At 50.1% G+C, this 15,480-nt stretch overlaps 1 protein-coding gene across 1 annotated transcript in view; it reads right to left on the bottom strand.

The window, feature by feature from the left end:
* Positions 1 to 15,269, bottom strand: part of PGM2L1 (phosphoglucomutase 2 like 1) — a 47,835-nt gene extending 32,566 nt beyond the window's left edge. The window contains exons 1-2 of the mRNA XM_068419010.1: positions 15,190 to 15,269; positions 14,875 to 15,094 (exon numbers count right to left, since the gene is read on the bottom strand). Of these exons, the coding sequence (XP_068275111.1) occupies positions 14,875 to 14,985 (111 nt within the window). The 5' untranslated portion in view covers positions 14,986 to 15,094; positions 15,190 to 15,269. The remainder of the gene's footprint in view (positions 1 to 14,874; positions 15,095 to 15,189) is intronic.
* Between the last annotated feature and the right edge of the window lie 211 nt (positions 15,270 to 15,480).

The following is a 15,480-nucleotide window of genomic DNA, read 5'->3' as shown; positions in this document are numbered from 1 at the left end:
CACTAAGTGCCATGTCCAGGCTTTTCTTAAACCCCTCCAGAGATGGTGACTCCACCACCTCCCTGGGCAGTCATGATAATACCGACCACACTATTCTGGGGAGATCTGGGGGAAAGTGAGAGAAGACAAGTCTAGTTTGATTAAAAAACCCCAATGATAGAAGAATATTGATGTCTGTCCTCTTACAACATGTAGTAACATGGAACGATTCACCCATAGATGCTGTCTTGAAAGAAGTGGATGAGTAAGGACCCGTGGTTTATAATAACAGGGATTTTGAAGGCTCTATAAATTCATTTAATCATCAACAAACTCAGCCTGTCGTATAGAGCTGTAAAAAACAACGACTCCAGCTGTGTAATAGTCCAGCTCAGGCTGCACAAGTGCTTCTCCGAAACGGTGTTGCTTCAAGCAGGGTCCTAAGGAAGGGTTAAAAAAGGCAAATGGAATGTGAAAGGCAAGGGTGAAGCACCCCTGACATTTAAAATAGAGGTCAGCCAGGCACAAGGCAGCCCCTGTAGCAGAGGGAAACATGCTCTGCTCAGAGGGAGGTTCTTCAGCAGGATTTGAAAAACGCTGGGAAAAGCACAATGATACGAGCTGCAGACTTGCATTAGGGGAAAAAAAATAAAACTTGGTGAAAAATCTGAAACTGTTTCCACAGCTTGACAACAGATCTTGAATGCTAACAGGACGAGACACACAAATTTAAAATAAATCTTTAATTTGTGCCTTAAAATAAAAAGGCAAGCCATTATTGTTCAGATGGCTCTGCGACCGAAGCGAGCCGTTACTCCCAACACAGCTAAAAAAAGGCCTAAACATAAACCAAAAACAATGGGGCACGACAGATATTAAATCCCAGAAGTGAAAGCTTCTCTTTTAGCTGTTCACAGGCAGTCAACCAGAAAACAAATGACTAATCTGAAAAGCATCTGAGGCAAGAGCGTATGAAAACCTCATTTCACACTATCATAATTCAATATATAGTTTTTCTTTAAAATAAGGTTATTGAATTACACAGAATCTTTAATAGCCTTTTAGGATACGCTGTGTTGCTTCCCTGCAAGAACAGAATAACGTGTAGTACATCACACAGTTTATGGTCTGGGGTTTTGCAAAACTGAGGCAAGACCTCTTCTCCCAGGCAACTAGTGATAGGACAAGAGGACACAGCCTCAAGCTTTGCCAGGGGAGGTTCAGGTTGGACATTAGGAAGAATTTCTTCTCAGAAAGGGTCATTAGCCATTGGAAGGGGCTGCCCAGGGAGGTGGTGGAGTCACCATCTCTGGATGTGTTTAAGAAAAGACTGGACATGGCACTTAGTGCCCTGGTCTAGTTGCCATGGTGGTGTCAGGGCAATGGTTGGACTTGATGATCCCAGAGGGCTCTTCCAACCTCATTGATTCTGGGATTCTGTGAAGACTTTCCCAAAGACTTTCCCATTTATTTTACAAATAGATTAACATATATTTTTGATTGAAGCTACCTTATTTCTTTCCTAGGGAACAAAAATGAGTCAGCCAAAATAACATCCAAATAACATTTTAATTCGCTCAGGTCGCATTCAGTTAGCTAAAATTTCCTGCAAGCAGGCAAGAAAAAAGGAGGAAAAAAAAGTTACAAGCTAAAGAATCACAGAACCACAGAATCAACCAGGTTGGAAGAGACCTCTGGGATCATCGAGTCCAACCGTTGCCCTGACACCACCATGGCAACTAGACCAGGGCACTAAGTGCCATGGCCAGTCTTGTCTTAAACACCTCCAGAGATGGTGACTCCACCACCTCCCTGGGCAGCCCCTTCCAATGGCTAATGACCCTTGCTGAGAAGAGATGCTTCCTAATGTCCAACCTGAACCTCCCCTGGCCAAGCTTGAGGCTGTGTCCTCTTGTCCTAGCGCTGGTTGCCTGGGAGAAGAGGCCGACTCCTACTCCACTACAACCTCCTTTCAGGTAGTTGTAGACTGCACTAAGGTCACCTCTGAGCCTCCTCTTTTCCAGGCTAAACAACCCCACCCCCCTCAGCCGTTCCTCATAGGTCATATCCTCCAGACCCTTCACCAGCTTGGTTTCCCTCCTCTGGACACTGAGATGAGAGGCTTACTAGGAGCTTTAAGCAGTTCATTGATGTATTCAAAAATAATTGTAACAGAATTTCTCGAGCTGCTGAAGCTAAGCAAGGCAGCAGCACGGTGTTAGCACCAAACTCAATTAGCTTAGGAACACAAACCCAGAACAACCCAAGTGCCTGCTCTTAACCGTTGCCTGGATTAGTACGTCAGTAAGCTCCGTTAATCACAACGCAGAAGCCTAGCGCAAGCAAAAGAGAAGTTCCTTAGAGATTATCAACTACAATAATCAGGCATTATTTTTAATATCCTTAAAAAAACCCAACACGGCTGCCTAAAGCTTCCTGTCTTAAGCAGAAATAAACTAGGCTGTTTCATGGAAAAATAATCATTCCTTAATAAAAGCAACAGTCTACAATATCTTTACGCCCCCAATGGCTTTAACAAAGAAATTCAAATTCTTCTCATGGATTTAGTGATTAGAAGAGCCCACAGAATTTAGTGCTTTGTCTGAAGTGGAGCAGTATGTGGATGTCAACGATATGAAAACAGCATTTATTTCCATACCCACCAAACATGCAACATCTCTGCACTGCTGGCCAACAGGACTTTCTGGAAGAGCAGCTGAAGCACTCCCGGACAGCAGAGCAGCTCAGGGAATGCAGGTCGGCGTAGGGACCCCAGGCACAGAATCAACCAGGTTGGAAGAGACCTCTGGGATCATCGAGTCCAACTGTTGCCCTGACACCACCATGGCAACTAGACCAGGGCACTAAGGGCCATGTCCAGTCTTTTCTTAAACACCTCCAGAGATGGTGACTCCACCACCTCCTTGGGCAGCCCCTTCCAATGGCTAATGACCCTTGCTGAGAAGAAATGCTTCCTCATGTCCAACCTGAACCTCCCCTGGCGAAGCTTGAGGCCGTGGCACTGTGCCAGCAAGGGCAGCATCACTGTTGGAGGCACAGCGGGTGGGAGACGAGGGCAAAGGTGCTGTGGTGAGCTCAGTGCCTGCAGCCTTACCCCACCAACACGACCTGTGGTCTTTCCTCGAGTCCTCCAGCTGCTCCAGAAGCGCTGGCGACTCATCTGGTAGGGATACCCCAAGGGGTTCAGGGGCTGACTGCCAGGTACTGGTTTCTCCTTCACTGCCCTGTGAAGTTGAGCAGGGAACATCCCAGTAACTAGTCTCCAGTTGCTAACCCACACTAGGTAGGGGTTAGGGAAGGGGGAAAAAGAAGAGGCTGAGTCTATTTCAGTCCCATGTCTTTGGCAGGGTCTGCTTGCTGCGACAGGAACACGTGTGCACAGGCCTGAGCCCAGCATCTGGCACAACGTCCAGCAGAAGCAGCACTGATGCTCCTCAAAGAAAGGACAGGTTGACCCTTCAAAGCCTCTGAGCCCCACACTGGCTTTCAGAGGATTACTGACTGGTGGAAAAAAGCATCTGGCAGAGAGCAAGGTCCTTCAAGTCCACAGGGAACGACCTCCCAGAGGCAAAGAGAGTGGGGAAGAAGGTGAGACCCACACACAGACACACACCCGACAGGGATGGGGAGACTGCTGCTGCCAAACAGCCTTCCACACATCTGACAAGCAGCCACCACGCCATAGGGCTCCCCCCCCACACATATATATATAGGTCAGGAGGCAGGACAAGGCAGCAATCAAGAGGCAACAGACACGGTTCCTCCTGCTCTGGGTGGGGAAGGGGTCCTGGCCTCTGTCAGCAGAGTGCAAGGAGGCAGCAGATAAGGTGATGGCGGCCAGGAGGGCCCTGGGAGGAGAGGCTCGTGCTACCTGAACGTACACTGTTGGGGCCAGAAAAGGGACAGGGAAGGAAGGAGGTGACTGGGCTGGAGTTGGGTTTCTGACTGTGGCTCTCGCCTTGGTTCAGCAGGGAGAGGATAAGTACGAGAAACAGCACCAGTTCCCTCACAGGGTGAGTGCTCCAGTCCCCTGACCATCCTGGAGCCCCTCTGCTGAACTTGCACCAGTTAGTCCATATCTGTCTTGTACTGGGGGGGCATAAAACCAGATGTGGTATCTGGATGCAGGCTCACAAGTGCTGGATGCAGGCCCACAACACTTCAAGAAAGATGTTGAGGTGTTGGAGCGAGTCCAGAGGAGGGCGACCAAGCTGGGGAAGGGTCTGGAGGGTCTGACCTACGATGAACGGCTGAGGGAGCTGGGGGTGTTTAGCCTGGAGAAGAGGAGGCTCAGAGGTGACCTTAGTGCAGTCTACAACTACCTGAAGGGAGGTTGTAGCGCAGTGGGAGTCGGCCTCTTCTCCCAGGCAACCAGCGATAGGACAAGAGGACACAGCCTCAAGCTTCACCAGGGGAGGGTCAGGTTGGACATTAGGAAGCATTTCTTCTCAGCAAGGGTCATTAGCCATTGGAAGGGGCTGCCCAGGGAGGTGGTGGAGTCACCATCTCTGGAGGGGTTTGAGAAAAGCCTGGACATGGCACTTAGTGCCCTGGTCTAGTTGCCATGGTGGTGTCAGGGCAATGGTTGGACTCGATGATCCCAGAGGGCTCTTCCAACCTGGTTGATTCTGTGATTCTGTGAGTTAAGGGAGAGAATTCCTTCCCCACAACGGCCCAGGATGCTGTTGGGGAGGCCGCTGGCTCCTGTTCAGCACGCTGCCCACAGAGCCTCCCAGGGCTGTCCCAGCAGAGCCCAGCCCCAGCCTGCACTGCCACAGGGATTCCTCTTTCTCCAGGGCAGCCTGTCCTCACTGAATTTAACTTCATGGTCCTGCTGGTCCCTTCCCCTGGCCTGACTGCTTCCCCCTGAACAGCAGCTCTGCCCTCAACTGTCTACATCCCACCCCGGCAGCACCTACAAATGTGATGTGAGTGCCCTCAGAGACATTAATCAACCATTTTAATATGTAAATTTGTGAAGCATTCTTAATTTTTAAATAGCTTTGAGGCTCGCCACTTGATACGTGGGAAGTGAAGAGCAACCAGAGGTCAGGCAATGTTTTCCTATCCCATTTCAAGTAGACTCTACCCAGCACATCCAGGGAGTCCTCTCACTCTCACACAGAGCAGGGTTTTGCATTACTGACAAGCTAGGAGGAAAGAATTAGACTATCAGAACCTCCCCCTCAGTGTTGATTCATTGTCACAAAGAAATGGAAACAAGAAACGTTTCTAGTTGCCATGGTGGTGTCAGGGCAATGGTTGGACTCGATGATCCCAGAGGGCTCTTCCAACCTGGTTGATTCTGTGATTCTGTGGTTCTGTTACCTGTGCTGTTTCTGACTTTAGTTCTCAGTCAGGAACTTTACATAATGTGTATTAGTGGTCCTGTGGAGTTAAATTTTGAAGTGGTTATAATGGTTTTTAATAAGAGAGAAGGAGATGAGCCTGTTGGGGGTGTGAGATATAGTTTAAACAGCTGTGTATAAAAATGTACTGGCAGAATCAGATATAGGACAGAACTGTGGGGTCATCTCCTGCAGCAGTCCAGTGTAGCACACAGAATCACGGAGTGGTTAAGGGTTGGAAGGGCCCTCTGGAGATCATCCAGTCCAACCCCCTGCCCAAGCAGGGTCACCCAGAGCACGTTGCACAGGGTCACATCCAGGTGGGTTTTGAGTATCTCCAGAGAAGGAGACTCCCCCCTCCCTGGGCAGCCTGTGCCAGGGCTCTGCCACCCTCACACCAAAGAAGTTCCTCCTCATATTCAGATGGAACTTCCCATGTTTCAGTTTGTGCCCGTTGCCCCTTGTCCTGTCACTGGGCACCACTGAGAAGAGTCTGGCTCCATCCCCTTGACACCCCCCCTAAGGTATCTGTAAGCGTTGATAAGATCCCCCCTCAGTCTGCTCTTCTCCAGCTGAACAGCCCCAGCTCCCTCAGCCTCTCCTCGCAGCAGAGATGCTCCAGCCCTCTGACCATCTCCGTACCCTCCGCTGGACTCTCTCCAGTAGCTCCTGGTCTTTCTTGAACTGGGGGGCCCAGAACTGCACACAGTTACTCCAGCTGTGGCCTCACCAGGGCAGTGTAGAGGGGGAGGAGAACCTCCCTCGACCTGCTGCCCACACTCTTCCTCATGCACCCCAGGACACCATTGGCCTTCCTGGCCCCAAGGGCACATTGTTGGCTCATGAGGAACTTGGTGTCTATCAGAACATCCAGGTCCTTCTCTGCACAGCTGCTCTCCAGTAGATCAGCCCCCAACCTGTACTTAACCTGCAGTTGAGGCTCTGCAACATCAACATGCTTAAGAAAGCCTTGAGGTTTTGTTAAAAAAAATATTTATTCTCTGCTGAATTCCATGTTATGCAGCTTCACCTTCGGTGTTCCACGTACTGCACAGTTGCCTACTGACACAGAATTACCCTTTTTTTGTAGCTCATCAGGATACATAACCTGAAACAACTGGAGAATTAAAGTACAAGGGCATTAGCAGAGTATCACTTACTGGTTCTTTCACTCCCAATCACATTAACAGTGTGTACTTAGTGCCAGAGTTAGGTTTCAAAGCTAATAACCTGTCAAAATTACTGGCAGATTACAAGCAATCATTTTTTGCTTTCCAGACACCCTTTGCATCTGCAGCCTGGAAGAAGGGGGAGAAAAGGTCTCAAATTCACTTAGAACTCAGCAAATTTGACAGCCACAAATTAAGTGCATCAAGCTCTGCCAGCGCCAGCCTTTGGTTTTTAACGACCGACTGTTTTAAGCTTTCTCCCAAATTAAATCAGGTTCAGTTCCTACTATCCAAACCTATCAGAGCATCTGTTTGTAGGAACTCCTAATGAAGACAAAAGCATTGGCCGGGGCATAGCTAATCACAGAATCAATGAGGTTGGAAGAGCCCACTGGGACCATCAAGTCCAACCATTGCCCTCGCACCACCATGGCAACTAGACCAGGGCACTAAGTGCCATGTCCAGGCTTTTCTTAAACCCCTCCACAGATGGTGACTCCACCACCTCCCTGGGCAGCCCCTTCCAATGGCTCATGACCCTTGCTGAGAAGAAATGCTTCCTAATGGCCAACCTGAACCTCCCCTGGCGAAGCCTGAGGCTGTGTCCTCTTGTCCTAGCGCTGGTTGCCTGGGAGAAGGGGCCGACTCCCACTCTGCTACAACCTCCAATCAGGTAGTTGTAGACTGCACTAAGGTCACCTCTGAGCCTCCTCATATACACAACTTAAGACCAGCAATGGCACTTGCATCAAGTTCTCATTCACAATTCCTTTAAGAAATTGTAGGTTCTCATTTCCTCTTGTTAAGCAAGAAATGGTTGTTTCCTAGTCAGCAACCACACCAACATTTTGATGTGAAAATCGGTTGGGTAACTGCAGGCAAGCAGTTACTCAGGCTAGTTACTGCAGTGGGAGAGGGAAAGGTGATGGTAGAGCAAAGCACAGCCTCTACATATGGCTGTAGGTACCGTACTTGAGAGGTAGACTGTTCCCTACGTAACATCCCTTGTCTCTGTCAACCCACTGAGAGTTTGTCTTGTTCTGTTTTGTTGCCAAATCCTGATCCCTCAATGAGCCACGACACCTCCGTAACAGTTGGCTTTTTCTGGTAGGGAGCCCATAAGAGTGTAGGAAGTCAAGAGGAAAGAACATTTTAGGCACAGTCTACACCCACTCTGCCTGTCTGGAGTGAGCTGAGGAATAGTTTTGCTCCATGCACCAAAAACAGTCCTCCAATTCTGTCCCCAAAGGCCCCATACCTCCCCCATACATCACACAACCCACCAACACAGGAATCATAGAATGGTTTGAGTTGGTTAATGGTTAAAGATCATCTAGTTCCAACCCCCTGCCACGGGCAGGGACACCTTCCACCAGACCAGGTTGCTCCAAGCCCCATCCAACCTGGCCTTGAACACTGCCAGGGAGGGGGCAGCCACAGCTTCTCTGGGCAACCTGGGCCAGGGTCTCACCACCCTCACAGCAAAGAATTTCTTCCTAAGATCTCATCTCAATCTCCCCTCTTTCAGTTTAAAACCGTTCCCCCTCGTCCTGTCACTACTTGGTTCTCTGCTCTTCCTGAGGGTTGTGGTAAGATTGCACCCAGGAAACAAGAGAACATCTTTCTGTTGGCATTCATTTCACTACTTCTATTTTTTGTGAAAGATTTTGTACAGTTTATATAAACAAGTTAAAGCAGATTTTTGTTTCACAGAACAGGACCTCCACAGGTCATCTTTTCCAAGCCCCCTGCTCAAGCAGGGACACTGACAGCCAGTTGCCCAGGACTCTGTCACAGAGTCAATCAGGTTGGAAGAGCCTCTGGGATCATCGAGTCCAACCATTGCCCTGACACCACCATGGCAACTAGACCAGGGCACTAAGTGCCATGTCCAGTCTTTTCTTAAACCCCTCCAGAGATGGTGACTCCACCACCTCCCTGGGCAGCCCCTTCCAATGGCTAATGACCCTTGCTGAGAAGAAATGCTTCCTAATGTCCAACCTCAACCTCCCCTGGCCAAGCTTGAGGCTGTGTCCTCTTGTCCTATAGCTAGTTGCCTGGGAGAAGAGGCCGACTCCCACTCTGCTACACCCTCCCTTCAGGTAGTTGTAGACTGCACTAAGGTCACCTCGGAGCCTCCTCTTCTCCAGGCTAAACACCCCCAGCTCCCTCAGCCGTTCCTCGTAGGTCAGACCCTCCAGACCCTTCACAGGGTGCTGCTGAGGGTCATACCCTTCCAGACCGCTGCTGAGGATCTGCAAGGATGGAGACTCCACCACCTCCCTGGGCAATCTGTACCAGGGCTCAGTCATCCCCACAGTAATAAAAGTGTTTCCTGGTGTTCAGAGGGATCCTCCTGTGTTTCAGTTTGTGCCCACAGCCTCTGGTCCTGGCACTTAAAGAGGCTGTAATACATTTGCAGTGAACCAACGAGACGGAAGCTAATTTATGGATTTTTTTTCTCCAGTGTCTAACCAAAGCGTGTAGCACAGGACAGGCCCTGGCAACATCTCTGGTTCATGTCAGGGAGAGAAAGATGCAAGTCCTGCAGTTCACACTGAGATCTCCTCAGGACCATCAGCAACTCATGGATGCAGGGTTTGGAGCCGGACATGTCTTTAATCTCAAACGTGTGAAATATTACCTCCAGTCAAACTTGACAAGGATTTTTTTTCCAGAATTTAGCCTTCAAACCCACACATCTCAGGAGCACAAGTCTTTGAAACTGGCAGGAGGTAGGACCTTTGCTGAGCTGCTGTTCTTTAAATTGTTGCTACAGCTATTTTCCCTCCCCAGCATTATCAGTCATTACTTTATTAATGTTTGTTTCTTCTTGCTTGAATGGTCCATGCCACCGTGATGCACCAGTCCTGGTGATATCACACCAGGCAGAACATTGGTGGTGGCCCAGGAGTTGGTGACAAGCCAGCCCCAGGTGGGCACACCAAGGGCTGGACCAGACAGGGCGGCTGTTCCTCCTTTGTTCCTTCTCCTGTGCATCACAGCTGGACACCCAGACAGGGATGGGACCAGACCGCAGCACGCTCCTGTCCTCTCTCTCCAGAGATTGGGATCCTGCCTGGATCCCACCACAGTCACACAGGGAGCTGGAAGCTCCCCACAGCCATGGGCAGCGGGAGCTCCCCATCCTTTTACCCTGGAGAGCTGTGGGCTGGACCCCACATGAGCTCCTGGCACCATCGCTAGTGATGCAGTGGCCAGAACACTGGTGGTGGCCCATGTCACGGAGAGGTGGGTGGCATGGGTAGCCCAGGAGGGGTGTCTCCTGGCTATCTGGGAGACATGGGATGGACAGCTTTGGCAGGAGGCTGGGAGAGCCCCAGGCAGGCAGGGGAGGTCTGAGATGATGGAAGGTGACTGGTTTTGTTGTTGATCCTCCCCTCCAACAGGTGCAGCCCCAGACACAACCAGACCAGAGCCTCCGCTAAGGAGAGCACTGCACCCTTCTACAAGGACACTGACCTAAGGACAAGAAAACACACACAGCCCCAGTCTGTACTGCATCATGGACCTACAGGCAGCTGGAAGCTCCCCACAACTGAGGACAAAAGGATCTCTGCACCACCTACCACCTCCGTACCCCTCCACCTCCACACCCCTCCAGCAGCTGGAGAATCCCCACAGCCATGAACAGAGTAACCTCCCCACCACCCACCTTAAGAACATAAAGTTCCTCAAAATAAAGTTTCTGATTCATGAACCCGTTGACTGGCTCCTCCAGTTTGTGCTGGTTTTTTTGGTAACCTTTTGGGGCTGTCCCTTGTTGTCCTTGTTTCCTTATATTTACAGAATCACAGAATCAATGAGGTTGGAAGAGCCCTCTGAGATCATCGAGTCCAACCATTGCCCTGACACCACCATGGCAACTAGACCAGGGCACTAAGTGCCATGTCCAGGCTTTTCTTAAACACCTCCAGAGATGGTGACTCCACCACCTCCCTGGGCAGCCCCTTCCAATGGCTAATGACCCTTGCTGAGAAGAAATGCTTCCTAATGGCCAACCTGAACCTCCCCTGGTGAAGCTTGAGGCTGTGTCCTCTTGTCCTATCGCTGGTTGCCTGGAAGAAGAGGCCAACTCCCACTCCACTACAACCTCCCTTCAGGTAGTTGTAGACTGCACTAAGGTCACCTCTGAGCCTCCTCTTCTCCAGGCTAAACATCCCCAGCTCCCTCAGCCGTTCCTCATAGGTCAGGCCCTCCAGACCCTTCACCAGCTTGGTCACCCTCAATCAATGCAGCTGCAGCAAGGATGACAAACAAAAAATCCACTCCCTTTCCCCCACCAGCCTCGATCCATTCCCTGAACAACCACATGAATATTGTGCCAGCTCTGGCAGGTAGTGAGGGGCAAGTATAGCAACGAGGAAGGGTGAGACTACCTTCTTTCTGCAATTCTCTCACTAGGACAAGAGGACACAGCCTCAAGCTTCACCACGGGAGGGTCAGGTTGGACATTAGGAAGCATTTCTTCTCAGCAAGGGTCATCAGCCATTGGAAGGGGCTGCCCAGGGAGGTGGTGGAGTCACCATCTCTGGAGGGGTTTAAGAAAAGCCTGGACATGGCACTTAGTGCCCTGGTCTAGTTGCCATGGTGGTGTCAGGGCAATGGTTGGACTCAATGGTCCCAGAGGGCTCTTCAACCTCATTGATTCTGTGGTTGTACCAAGATGGGTTTTGTGCCCCAGAATCAACTATTTCAATAATTCACAATTTTATCTTCCATGGTTTAATGTTAGAGCTTGTGACACATACATGTAATTTTGAAGAACTTCTCACTAGTGGCCAATTCCTAGACTTTATTTTCCCATTTATATTCTTAAAAATTCACTTAAAAGTCTTAATAAGAAAAAATATTGCAAGTTGAATGACAGGAGTAGGTTATTGGTCTGTAACTACTAAGTCCATTTCCTCTTGAAACACATGTTAAAAGTCACAAAAAATAAAAGAACACTGAGAGACACTTCAAAAAAACCCTAAAACCAACCAAGCCACCTTGTTAGCAATTAGGAAGCCATCCATGCCACGGTCGTGCACTGACAAGTCCATGAATTAGTAAAATAAAACAAAAGTACAGTGAATGGGGTCTGCACAAACAGCTCCTGCAGAACTAAATCAAGTTTTTCCCCCCATGTGATGTTCTAACAGCGCCTTTGTACTAACCACCAAACATCCCCTTCTCCCAGGTACGCTCCACCACAACCACCACAGCCCAGAAACAATCTGTGTACAAACTCTTCGTAGAATAGAATCACAGACTGGTTTGGGTTGGAAGGGACCTTAAAGACCATCTAGCTCCAGCTCCACTGCCACAGGCAGGGACACCTTCCACCAGACCAGGTTGCTCCAAGCCCCATCCAACCTGGCCTTGAACACTGCCAGGGAGGGGGCAGCCACAGCTTCTCTGGGCAACCTGGGCCAGGGTCTCACCACCCTCACAGGCAAGAATTTCTTCCTAAGATCTCATCTCAATCTCCCCTCTTTCAGTTTAAAACCATTCCCCTCGTCCTGTCACTCCATGCCCTTGTAAAAAGCCCCTCTCCCCTTCTCCATAGCTTTACTGAAGCTGCCCTGAGCACGACCAGGGAACAGGAGCCTTGTCAGCGATCCTGCCAAGCTGATTAATAAACCAGCAGCCAACAGCTTGAGCTCAGGCTTCATTTTCACACAGCGAGGACTTACCGAGGGAAAGCAAGAGGGTACTCATTATTTACTCTGACTTGTAGGCAAAGCTGCGAGTCCTTCTTTGGGACCAGGCTTTTGATTAAGTAGATCAGGATCTTCATCACAGTGTTCTCTCCCACCATCTGCTGAGCCAGGATCTGACCTTCAGACTTACACCGAAACCTCCTCTGCTGCTACACACAACAAACGCTCAGCTACTGAGCACACCGCATCTTCACGCTACTCTGTGTGTAGAACATTCTTGCCCCTCTATAAAGCCACCTAAGACAAGCACATAAAATCATTACTACAACCAAAGTCCAAAGTTCTAACATTTGCTCTAGAGAGATGTGGTTTCCTCAGAGACAACTGCTCTGACACGGCTTTCTACACAAGCCAGCCCCCGTTAAGAGACTCCAGGCAGATGTGGAAGTACAATAGGAAAGTTAGAGAGTGGATGAAGAGGAATTAAAGGGAGAAACTATAGAACAACGACTAATTGTTCACATAGTTTACCAATGAGGACCTAACAAAAGGCGGGTGCCTTGTGCCTCCAAGCCTGTCTCAAAGAAAAATGTAAACACGCAGCAATTAAGGAGAGAGAATGGGAAAGGGGGGAGATTTCGTTAATGATCTTCCTTTAAGCCAGTTGGTACAAGCATTAATGAAGATGTATGAGAGGAGGAAAGCAGAAAGCTCATCATCTGGTCAGGTTTCCTCCACCCTGCCAGTCATCAGCTCCAGTTTTAGAAGAGGTTAGCACATATACCCACATCAAAAAGGATGAAGAGCACAGCTCTAAGAATTAATTACAGCAAGTAATTTTCAATTAAGTTAGAGGACAAAAGCTCCCCACAGCTAAATACAGCTGTGAATGGAGTGCATAGATTTTTTCCTTCATCAGAGGCAGCTGAAGTCCCTCTGGTCAAGGAAGCTGGGAGTGGGGAAGGGGTGACACAGAGGCAGCTCCCTGTCAAGCTCTTTGATAAGCAGCACACCTCCAGAGACCTCATTTCTTAGGTTTGTGGTGAAATACGAGGGCATCAGACAGATAATCCTTCCTCGTGCCGTACTTGCTGGTTTCTCCTCGCCTTCCCATCCCACAACACCTTCAACTCTTTCATTTACATCCTCTACAGAGGGACTGCAAGTGCTTCTGAAGCGCCCATGCCCCCAGCCCCTCTCCTGCAAGAGCAGAGTCCTCCTTTCTCCAGGCAATTTTGAGTTGTCAAAATTCACAGGAACTCTCTTTGAAATCCCTCCAATAAGTTCAAGCAGCCTTGTAGGAAAGGTCACGATTATCACCTGAGGAAGCGAGGTTACACAGAAACAATCAAACTGACTCTTCAGTTTGTATTTTATCGCTTAATTTTGGCCTTAGAAGGAGCTAGAAAAACAATATTTCACTATTGCTGGTTTTAATGAAAATATTTTTCCCCAGTAACCTTAACATTAAAAAGTCCATGTTCTCCTGCTTCATACATTTTTAGGATAAACATGTATTAATCTGTTTTTAATAAAATCTTTCAATACACTAACCAGAAGATATAGCAAAAAAAACCCTATTTACTAGAGTTCAGTCTGGGTTATCAAGTGGATTATCAGGAATGCTATTTCCCCTTTTCCACTCCTTCCCTCCCCCGTGCCACTACTCCCAGATATTTTCACAACAGCAGCAGCTCCGGGGGCAGAACGTGCAGGTGGCAAGCTTTAATTCCTGCAAAAATGGGAAGATGCTCTTTCCTCTCAAGCAGCAGAAAGCTCATCTAAGGGCCATCACGCTGAATTTAGTCGTAGCCCTCCTGCTTTGATCTTGACAGAATGAAACTAAAAAGGAAATGGTATAAATACACCAAGAATCACTTTCATTAAAGTAAAAAGGATAAAAAAAGAAGCCACAGACAGAACCCTAAGCCACTGGTGCACAGATAGTCTACCCTCCCCCATCTCCAAGGTATTTTTTAAAGCACAGGCCATGATGCTTGGACAAACCAGCTAAAAAGAAAAGGAACCCTTTCAACAACGAGTTAAGCAAAATAACCTCCAATACCACATTATTATTACAGCCCCAAATTCACTTTGGATGGTTTAATCAGAGCAAACCAAGCCTACAGCCCTCTTGATGCCCTGTTGGAGCTGAAAAGGAAAGGATCGTGGTAGAGCTTAGACCTCTGGAGTCTTTTTTTCTTTCCTGGGGAGGGTTTTAAATTCAGGACGCTACAAAAAATACAAAATTATGCCACTCGACTCATTGCCATTAATTAATCCTTCCTTAAACCCGGGTTCACAACACACACACTCCCATCTTAACGAAGCGGCGGTACCAACGTGAAGCAGGTGCCGTACTCCATGTGCCAGCAAGATGACATCATGCCATCCCCTCCTCAGGTGCAGCCCCCTCACCTTTTCCCACTAATTAATTTTTCAGCCACATCAGCCTTTTTTAGCTGTTTTTCGAAGGGCACCCGCCACCCCCGATCTCAGGGCCCTGCTGAGGGCCGGCTGAGGGCCCCGGGGAGGGCGATGGGGCCGAACCCCACCCTCAGCACCAGGCGGGATGGGAAGGAGATGGCACAAGCGATGGGATCAACGACAAAACGACCCCGGGAGGGCGGAGAAGTCCCCACCGGGGAACGAGGAAGGGGGTCCCGCTGCCACCCCCCGCCACACACCCACCTTGTCCCAGCTCAGCCACTGCCACACCGCCTTGTCCAGCTGCGCATCGCCGGTGCTGCGGGCGACGAGCACGTTGGAGTTCACGTCCCCAGGAGCTCCGCACTCGCCCATGTCGCCGACTGGGGGGGTCGCGGGTGGAGGGACGACGACGACAGAGGCGGCTCCGCTTCTTCCCGTCGCTGCTTCACTTCGCGACGCCCGTCGCGGCACCGCGCATCGCCTGAGGGAGGGGGAGAGCGAGAGGCGGCGGGCCGGTGCCCCAACGCCCGGGTGTAGGCGGGGGGGGGATGGGAGAGGGGGCTCCCCGCTATTTACCGCAGCTCCAGGCTCCCGACGGCGAGTAACGGCGATCGCCGCCTCAGCCGGCAGCGGGAGCGGCGCGCGCCCGGCCCCGCCCAGGCACCGCCCGCCGCCGCCGCCGCTCGACAACAACCGCGGCCCCGCCCCCGCGCCGCCGCCCGCCCAATCCCAGCTCGCCCGCTCCACTCGGAGGGGCGGGGGGGAGCGTCGCAATGCCTGACGGGAAATGTAGTCCGGCCTCCGCCGCGGGCCGCAGAGGGGCGGGGCTGGCGGGCGGGGAGAAACTACAACTCCCGGCAGCCCTCG

This window comes from Nyctibius grandis, chromosome 2 (genome assembly GCF_013368605.1).
Source record: "Nyctibius grandis isolate bNycGra1 chromosome 2, bNycGra1.pri, whole genome shotgun sequence".
Taxonomy (NCBI): domain Eukaryota; kingdom Metazoa; phylum Chordata; class Aves; order Nyctibiiformes; family Nyctibiidae; genus Nyctibius; species Nyctibius grandis.
The sequence above is the reverse complement of the archived record's forward strand: the minus strand, read 5'-3'. Positions and strand labels throughout refer to the sequence as shown.